General features: G+C 34.2%; 1 protein-coding gene across 17 annotated transcripts; it reads left to right on the top strand.

Moving 5' to 3' along the window:
* Nucleotides 1–1136: 1136 nt before the first annotated feature.
* Nucleotides 1137–8161, top strand: LOC111885879 (uroporphyrinogen-III synthase, chloroplastic). Of its 17 annotated transcripts, none has more exons than XR_006190834.2 (13): nucleotides 1137–1403; nucleotides 2467–2554; nucleotides 2632–2701; nucleotides 3603–3721; nucleotides 3813–3908; nucleotides 4043–4098; nucleotides 4196–4281; nucleotides 4360–4493; nucleotides 4577–4641; nucleotides 5178–5287; nucleotides 5424–5540; nucleotides 7722–7841; nucleotides 7946–8161. XR_006190834.2 is itself a non-coding variant. In XM_042901336.2 (12 exons), the coding sequence occupies exons 1-12, from the start codon at nucleotides 1203–1205 to the stop codon at nucleotides 7738–7740; spliced, it is 1161 nt and encodes a 386-aa protein (XP_042757270.1). In that variant the 5' UTR covers nucleotides 1137–1202; the 3' UTR covers nucleotides 7741–8161. The 17 variants fall into 17 exon arrangements, 9 of the variants coding, with proteins under 9 accessions (XP_042757270.1, XP_042757268.1, XP_023737878.1 ...); XR_008231782.1 differs by having other exon boundaries at nucleotides 6009–7841; XR_008231781.1 differs by having other exon boundaries at nucleotides 6009–7867.
* Nucleotides 8162–9964: the final 1803 nt, after the last annotated feature.

Here is a 9964-nt window from a genome sequence, read left to right as displayed (position 1 = left end):
ATATGTTAGGAATAATGAAAGCATTGGAGTCTTCCTTGTTTAAGAAACGATGTCCCTACCATGTAAAGGATAAAAGAACTTGGCTAAGGAATTACTTTCGATAAAATACATGGGGATGCAACATACATACTATGAAACAAGATCTAAGAGCCTAAACAGATTAAGCCAAATAATATACATAAGATCTTAAAGAAATTCTAGATGCAAGACTCTAAAGAGAGTTTGTACTTATACAACATTAAATGCAAGTCGTGCAGCAAGTAAGACGATCTATATAATATGAGACAATATTAAATATAATATTTTATATCTACATATATTTCACATTATGTTATTTATTTATCCCTATGGATTCAAGTTAACCTTATTTATCTGTGGAGTAAATATAATAACCATAAAATGTTAAGAATCATTCGTACACATCATTATAATAACTATAGAAAATTGAACAAATGAATTGAATGCTTGCCATAATAAGTAAAAAATTGTACGTATAATGCTATTATGAGTAAACTTAAAAAATACGTGGCTCATTTCAATAAAAATAGAAAGTACTATTTCTTATTTCCTTCAATTTATCAAAAGAAGATCCTAAAAAACCAAAATGATATTTTTTATTGTTCTAACATCATGCATGATACTTGAAAAAATAACCATTTTCATATAAAATAGAGTCTAAAGCGACCTGGATCTCAAAGACTCTTCCATAAAACTCCAACAACTTTTTCTACTCCTCAAAAGCCTTCACGACCGAAGACACCATGTAACGGTCGAACGAGAAGGAGTAGTTTCAAAATAAATTTTGTTTGAAGGCCTATTTAGCTAAGAAAAAATATAAGCTAGGGATGAAATTCGCAACTAAGCAATAACTATAGCTCTTTTTTGTTTTATTTACATATATTTCAAACACATGCCAACATAACTTACCTTGATTAATAAGACATGCCAACATAACTTACCTGGATTATGAGTCATCATAAGAAAATCGGTAGGGGTTTAACGGAAGAAACTAAAAGTAGGAGGGTAATATTAGACAACGACGCAAAAGATACGGGGGCAAAATGGGTAAGAATACGTGAAAAGTAAGCATTTGTTAAACTTGCAACAGCTGGCTTGGTCTCAAAAATCTCTCCACGCAACACGTTACCCTATCTTTGTAATTTGGCCAGAAAAAATGTTACCCCCCATTCCCCAACACCACAATGAAATTATCTCTGCTTTCTTTATCCACCATTCTCTCTCCTCTTCCTCCTCCTCCGCAACTGCTTCACAATCATCGGCGGTCAATTTTCTTTAAATCGTTCAAGGTCCGAGCCTCTTCTTCTCCGGCGAACTCCTTCTCGAATCACCGAGTCGTTGTTACGAGAGAACGTGGCAAAAACGACAAGCTCATCGCTGCTCTTGTACTTATCCGTTTCCTTTTTTCTTCTCATTTATTTTCTACTTTTGCTTTCTGCATTTTAGGTTTTGTTAAAGTTCAGTTCATTCTACATCATGTTAATTGTCTATGTTGTTGTTATTAATTTACATTTAGATAATTTTGTCGCGGTTCTTTAGTTGCCGATGCACATATTATTGAAAGTTGTTGTTATTAATTTAAATTTAGATAATTTGTCGTAGTTCTTTAGTTGTTGATGCATATATTATTGAAAGATGCATTACAGCGAGGTATTTGATTAAATATGATTATTTCTAAAGATGGGACTAGGTATGGAAGTATAAAATACTATTCCTGTATTTTCTCAATTAGAATCCACTTCATTAAATTGTTCTCATCACCAACGATTTTTATATTCTTAATCTTTGTTAATTTTGTAAAGTGTTAGGGGCCAAACTTTGATTTTGGCTAGATGAGAATTTAAGTTTACTTCTCATACTTCTCAGAGATCAATGAATGGAGTACTTGCGTTTCTTACTTTCTTTTGTAATGTAAAAAGTACAGCGTTTCCATGTAATTTTAGTTTAGGTCTTCTCAAATCTCCAGGGGTCATTTCCTTTGTGGCGCTGAATTCTAAACATGTATTGAAGCACTTGGCGTACATTTATTGGTTAGAGGGAAGGAGCACGTGGACTGCTGCATTAATTTTACATAGAGTATTATATTCGTTTAATGGTTGCAACATTAATTAATGCAGCAAATTACAAGTTGGTTCATTCTGGTGCTTATTTTGATATATGCGATTTTTTTCTGTAAAAGAAGTTATAAAGTTAAAAGTTTATATTGTCTATGAAGACTGTGATCATATTGCTGCTGACTTGTAATTATTCTGAACTGCAGCAGTCTTAATATTTTTTTCTTTTCCAACAGTTTTAACTATTACATGTGCGGAACTTTAAAACATTTGCAGAATGTATAGTGCTAAAGGAGTGAATATGTTGGGAAAATGCCAACATTGAACCATGGAGTTATTGTTTATTTGTTTTAGATCACTCATTAAATGCAACTTTTTTGTTTTATAATAATAGGCAAAACATGGGATCAACAGTTTGGAGCTTCCTCTAATTCAGCATACACAGTTGCCTGATCTTGAGAAACTTGTTTCTCTCTTGAGTGGTAAGTTCAAACTCCTTAATTTCTTCTAAGAGTAATGTTTACTGTTTATCTGTTTTCTTCTTGTGATCTTATGGTAGCAGCCACTAGTTTTGATTGGATCATCATAACATCACCAGAAGCAGCTCTGGTTTTTCTTCAAGCATGGAAGTAAGTTCAGAAATTACCATTAATAATTTCAAGTTGCAATGGCTCCATGCCATCCTTTTCTTTCTTTCTTTATTTTTAGTCGATGTTTTCAAGGTGCTGAATTTATTTATGACCTCCAATGAATGTTACTCATAATCTTTGTTCATCCCTTTCCCCTCTATCCCAGCCTGTATCCAAAATTTTCAACTTGTAAAATGTGTTGCAGTTATCTCTGGATGTTGTATTACTTAAAATGATTGGTTAGTAGTGACGTTTGTTGAAAGTAGCTTAGTGTTTGATGGAGGGCATGTAATAAGAATGGAGAGGAAATACCCAGTGTTTTATTCACATATGCACTAGTAATTTGGAGTTTTGTTCTTGTGTTATTTCCACTAGTGTCTTATTTGTTATTTGTTAATTGTAACCATAGTTTGGGTTATAAGAAAATACTCTGAGAATATGTAAGGAAAAAGTACACGACCTGATTTGGTGAAGTTAGAACATGCATGGGCATCATCTCTATTAATAAGGTTACTCACATATCATCAATATATGCATGTTAGATATACTAGGTATAGGGTTTTGTCATTTGTGTCATCTTAGGTTATTGTTTTACTTTTATTTTGTGGGTTGTACATTGTATACAAGTTTAGGTTGTATCCTTGCAATAAAGAGCAAACATGAATAAATATTTCATAAGGATCAACTTGAGGAGTGTCAGATATAAATAGTATAGGAATTTGTGTAATCTTAGCTTACTTTATTTCTTAGTTTCCTGTTTTGGTAAACGTTAGTTTTATTATATATTCGATTCAATGCAAGTTTTTGTACTCTAAACTCTAAACATGAGGGCTTAAAAAGGTTGTCTTTTGAAAATTTATAGAAAACTAACCAGTTACTCTCATGTCATCTACAATTTTAGAGCTGCTGGAACCCCAAATGTGAAGGTAGCTGCAGTTGGAACTGCTACAGCAACCATATTTCATGAAGCTACACCTCCATCTAAGCAGTTTATTGAAGTTGCCTTTACTCCATCAAAAGGTACTATCTTTAAAATAAATGTCTTTCTTCTAAACTCCAAACAGCTGTAGTAGATAATAATAATATTTAGTTTTATGATCTTCTTTCACAGCAACTGGCAAGGTTCTTGCTTCAGAGCTTCCAAAGCAAGGGAATGAAAGATGCAATGTTTTGTATCCTGCTTCTGCAAAAGCTAGTCATGATATAGGTACACCCTTTAACTCCTTACTTTATTTCTCTTCCATAACATTTCATCTTCATAATTGCATCTGTTTATAACATTTTCAGTATCTCATTAGGTCATAAGTTTTAAATATGTACTAAAATCAAACTGTGTTTCAGAGGAAGGTCTTTCTAAGCGTGGATTCCACATCACAAGATTGAATACTTACACAACAGTATGTATTTTAGTTCTGACAAATTTTTGATCAGTTTCACATTCTTATTAATATCAAGGGAATTTCTGTTACATTATTTTTGGTTTTTGGACTTTAGGAACCTGTACAACATGTGGATCAAACCATTCTACAACAAGCACTCTCTGCTTCTGTAGTTGCAGTTGCATCACCTTCTGCAGTTGGGTAATTAATATTCTGATGCTAAATTCTCTTACTATTTTCTTTGTATTTCAGCTTATATTTTCTCTTATTCTGCAACAGTGCTTGGGTGGATCTTCTACCTGAACCACAGACATGGGAGGGTTCTGTTGCATGCATTGGTGAAACCACTGCTTCAGCTGCTAGAAAATTAGGCTTAACAAATGTATACCACCCATCTACCCCTGGTCTTCATGGGTAATATAATAATATTTATATATTATATAATTCCTTTCATACTCTTATATTCACAGTTTTATTTACCCTTTCCATTTGACAGATGGGTTGACACCATTTTTGATGCTTTACGTGTACATAATCGTCTCTCAAATGTCTAAAACCAAGGTAGCTTGTTATTACAATTTACTGGTATACCCTTTCTTGACCATGTTTTATTTCTTGTTTCCAGTTTAAAGTACCTTTTTTTTATGCAAGAATTTGAGAGCTGATGCATATGATCACTAAATGAGGGAGTACATTACAATTTACAAGAACAAATTACATCTCTGTACATATGTAGTAATACCATGAGAGAAGTAAACTAGCACTGAGCGACATTCATGATGTTTGTTAATTGTTATTGTATATCAACTTTCCATTGCTGTAAATGACCATTTTTGTTTTTCAATTTATGATTGGATACAACTTGCTTCCGAGTTGTATTTTTTTTTTTCTAAAGAGGTCTTTCTTGTATATCAAAAAGCAATAATAAATGAAGAATTGAACATCGATGGAACCCTTGAAATCTGCATCCCTATCTGTTTATTGGTAATTTTTCATCTTACAACAATTCAATCAATCCTTGGAGTTTGGAATCTTTACTTATTTTAGTTATTTGATTCTGACAAGTGAGAAACTAAAACTACTCAGTGGCATTTAAGGTAATTATGCCAAAGATGGAGGAAGTTTCCCCTGAAGGAATGATGAGATCATTTGCAATGCTCTTTCTGGCTGGTAGCTTGGAACTAAATGCCCTGCTCCTCTTACTGTGGTAAGCACAACTCCCTTGTATCCTACCACATATCCTCCAACCTATCACATGTTAAATTCGGGTATTATAGTACCACATATATTTTTAAGTATTTAATTTTTGAGGCTTCAAAATATTATTTACCTCTTTGTTATAGTACCATGGTCTCCAAGCAGTCTCTACTGGAAGCTTCAACTTGTTCACCGAGTATCTTGAAGATGTTACTGGGACCCGTCCATCTGTGTCACCACTGCCAATTCATCATGGATCACATGTAAGTTTATTTTTGTGTATGTTTAATAAATAACTGAGAAAATAATCACACTGAGAAAATAACTGATGGAGTTACCTGTATATCCAGACACTAATTCCATTTTCAATAAGTCGAGTGATAGTAGGCAAAATGGTTGTTGGGCTGTCTATCATTCCAATACCACTGCACATAAAATCACAAGTCGAATACAAGAAATAACAAGACACTTTGATTGATTTTTGTTTATTATGGAATAATGGAATCCTAGTTTTAGAGAAAGAAAAGAAAAGGTACGCGCAAAATGCCCATGAGGTATTTCGGACATGAAGAGCTTCTTGCACGTCTGCTCGATTCAGATATGAGGAGACATAATCATCAGAGCAAGGATCAAAGCTCTTCACCTAATTCAACGCATTATTTCTTTAAACAAAAGTACATTGCAATTTCCTGTATTTGAAAAGAATCGAAGACTTACAGATCCAGTGGCAGGTTTCTGGATACTTCCATCACAGAATGGGGCATAGATGTTGTAAATATCAATCTCACCATATTCACTACCTGATTGGCTTTGATAATGGAAACACTTTGCTGAGAAATTCCCAGAACCATAGCCACAATACTCGTTGATCCCTGCATTTGTCTCATCAGAGTTTAGAGCATGTGTCCAATAGTAATCATACATCCCTTCATCAGTTGCAATGTCATCTATCACAGCATTCCCAATCTGCACATTCACAATACAAAACACCCATTGGTTGTATTCGTGCATAAAATTGTCCTGTTTTTGTCTGATAGCTACTTACTGCAATTCCACGAAGATTAATCATTGTTCCGTTAGTTTTAGTTTTCTTGTTTTCTGAGAGAATGACGGAAGCAAGCTGAGGTACATAGTGACCTGCGTAGCTTTCACCCGTTATAAAGAAATCTCGGGTTTTGTATTCCGGGAATCTTTCAAGCCAGTTGATGAGGAAAGTGTACGAGTCTTTCGCTGTTTGCTTGTCCCCTGTCGCGTACGATGTGTTTGAATACGAGAACCCCACTCCAGCAGGCGACTCCAAGAATAGCACGTTAGCCACTGTCAAATTTTCAGGATTTATTTTAGCCTTTTGCATTATGTTCATTCAAACCCTACATGTGATTGAATATTCTTTCCACTTTGATCAGTGAGACAAATTTTGCTAATTTTTTCCCACCTAAAAAGGTGGGAGATGGACTTGGACTTTGTCTCAATCTATCATATATGTATATAACACATGAATATCCTCTTCATCTGAAATACTCCCTCCGTCCCAATATTATTATTCACAGACAAAAAACACACATATTAAGAAAAGCATTAATTACCACTAATTTTATTTAATAAAATGACAGTTTTGTCCTTACTTTGCATTTAATGTTCCATTAAATGCTTAGTTAGTTAAGTAATAATGAGGGGGTATTTTGATAAAAATGTTATTTATTTTTAGAAGTGGACTATTATTTTGGGACAAACCAAAGAGGAAAGATGGACTACAATTTTGGGACGGAGGGAGTAGTTTTAGAAAGAAACTTTGTCCAGTGAAGGTTTTTTTTTTTTTTTTTTTTTGGTTACCGTTGTTCCATGCATAGTCGTTGCGATAAAGTGTTTTTCCATCACTGTTGACTCGGAAGGGTCCAAGTTCTTCCATGGCTCCGTATCCAAACGATGAGCATCCAGGTCCTGTGCGAAAAACATCACTATAACATTTTTACCATTAGTTTGAAACAAAATAGATTCACTAGCACTACCTCCATTGAGCCATAGAACAAGGGGTTTGGTTGAAGAGTTGTGAGGTGATTCAGCAAAGTAATAAAACAATGCCTTTCCGGCCTTTGAATCGATTGTTACATAGCCTGAATAATGATCAAAATCGACTTGTGGTTGACCTGGCAACTTGTCAATCATATCTTCTTCCTTTGACCCTTGCTGAGGGACAATAGAAAGTGGAGATATGTTTGATGTGTCTTCTTCTGTCCATGGCTGGACACGTGGCGGATTCTCTGATCTTCTCGACTCCATCAATTTGTTTAGGCTGGTGATCTGGTTATCCTTTCTTGCCACACAGAAACCCAGAAAATATAGTGAAAAAACTAACAACAAAAAATAAGCTACGTGGTTCATTTTAGTTGTATAATTGTATATAACAACTGGTTTCATGCATATATATGTAATTATGTGGTCAGGTGTGTCTATATACTGTGATAAGACATGCTGAAGCCGGTTGGGTGGTGTTGTAACGTTATTTCCTAAGCTCATTGGCCTGCTCTTTGGAATCTATATCTATACTTAAAATATAAGGATAAGTAAGGATCATATTATACAAGAAATGGTATTTGGTTGTAAACTCCCCCTTCACTACATGAAGATAAATTATGGGTTTCTAACTTGCTTATATATTTTCTTCTAGGTTGTGAAGGGAATGAATATTGAAGCCATTAGACGACTTAATAGTTATTATTGGTTTTGTTATGATTTGGGAAGTATATATGTCAAACAGTGGCTTGAAATAATTTGACAAAAACGTATATCTAACAGAAGTAAGAGGGATAAATGGTATGTTAATGAAATTAGCATGTACAAATGTATGTTAATTGGTTAATCGAAGAATGTTGCATTGATCATACATGAGAGCATTATATATTCATATCATGCTACAACATTAATGCAACAAATTAAAACTCATACATCTGGATTGTCATTTAGTAGTGAATTATATTCATATCATGTTGCTGCTTTGTTTGATGTTCTCTAATTGTTTTACAAAAGAAGGTATTTTTGTAAGTTAAAAGTGTGGTGTTTATGGAGATTGTCATTATTATATATAATAAAAAGCAACTCATGTATGAAAAGTATATTTATGTCTTTTTAGATTGTCAATAATAATAGTTTCATATGTTGATATGTTTGATCATATATTTGATTTCTGTATAAAAAGTAAATTATAAAAGGTGTTCCTCTTTGTCCATTTTTTTTTGGCCTTTTTAGACTTTTGCCATAATCGTTTTATCTTTTAGACTTTGCAATAATAGTTTCATATATTTGTAAGTTTGGTTATGTAGAAAATAAATTATAAAAGTTAGTGCCTGTAATTTAAAGAAAAGATCCATGTCCATTATTTTACATAGGTTTTAGACTTCGGACACAATAGTTTAGTATATAAAACTTTGGCAATAATATTTTATATGTTGATAGATTTGGTCCCTATATAAAAAATAAATTACAAAATTATCCCTGTAACTTACATAAAAAGTCTATTTAGAGTTTTTTTTACAGCAAATGGTCTCTGTGTTTAAAAAAAATTAAAAAAATGGATCATGCCTAATAGAAAACTTAGATTATGTCCCCCATAAAGCTGACATAAGTATACTCGTGGGGATTTGGTAAATTTTGGTTATATATAAGGCTGGAGGGAGTCGGCTCTATGAAAGCTTGCCAGGAGCTCGCTAAGCACATTGCACACCGCCCCCTAGCACACGCTAGGAGGCTCAGGTGAGTTGCTACGAGTATGGTGAGAGGAGAGAGAGAGAGAGTATGGTTTGCAGTGATTGGTTCCCACTTCACATTTGACGAATTCATAAAAGAAAATTCCTCCATTTTTGGTAGTTGGGGAGGTGTCGAAGCTTCCATTTTTGTTGCTGAAATTTGCTACGTTTAAACAGAGAATTGGGGAAGAAGAAATTTAAAAAACAAGTGAAACAAGTGAAAATTTCTTATTCTTACGCTTAAAAAACAAGTGAAACAAGGGGTGGAAAGAGAATCCATTTTTTTTTCTCAACTTTCTTATTCTTACGCTTAAAAAACAAGTGAAACACTCCAAAAATCAAAGAAATTTAAAATTTTTAAAATCAACCATGAACCATCATTGTTTACAAAAGTACTCATTGTTTCAAAAGTAACATCATATCAGAGTGTCCCAAATAAACTAATCACGTGAAAATAGGAAAATGTGCACGATCATGCATTGCTTTCCCATGATCCTCTGAAGTAACTGAAACAATAAACTAAAATTGTAAGCCAAAGATTAGTGAGTTCCCCCAAAGTACCAACACACCACATGACAATCAAGCATACAAATATGAGCAACCAACCTGTGGACCGCCTCACAGGGCCTACATTCTATTTGGACCGCTCCACGGGCCGTCGACCTAATTGGATCGCCTTGCAGGGCCTACAACCTATCCGGTCGTCCCCGGGTGTCTTGGCCTACAAACAAAGCAGGACCGCCTCAACCCAACTATAATATGTCGACATATGCAACAGATAAACAAAATCACAGAACCAGCAAATACAGATAGTCATACAGATCTACAAATCAGTCATATATACTAGCATAGTACTATCCCATAACCAGAACACATGATCTAGTGGGCCAGCATTGGTGCCTTCGACCCATGGGTACAGTGAGGAAAACTCATCTCTCAGTCCG

Source organism: Lactuca sativa, chromosome 4 (assembly GCF_002870075.4).
Source record: "Lactuca sativa cultivar Salinas chromosome 4, Lsat_Salinas_v11, whole genome shotgun sequence".
Lineage (NCBI taxonomy): Eukaryota > Viridiplantae > Streptophyta > Magnoliopsida > Asterales > Asteraceae > Lactuca > Lactuca sativa.
Note: the sequence above shows the minus strand (reverse complement) of the source record. Positions and strands in the feature narration are given on the sequence as shown.

Coding starts and splice junctions, on each gene's coding strand:
- LOC111885879 (XM_042901334.2), top strand. CDS start 1,203: ATGAAATTATCTCTGCTTTCTTTATCCACCATTCTCTCTCCTCTTCCT. Junction 4,642..5,177: donor CTCAAATGTCTAAAACCAAG/GTAGCTTGTTAT, acceptor GTGGCATTTAAG/GTAATTATGCCAAAGATGGA. Junction 5,541..6,008: donor CAATTCATCATGGATCACAT/GTAAGTTTATTT, acceptor ATCCAGTGGCAG/GTTTCTGGATACTTCCATCA.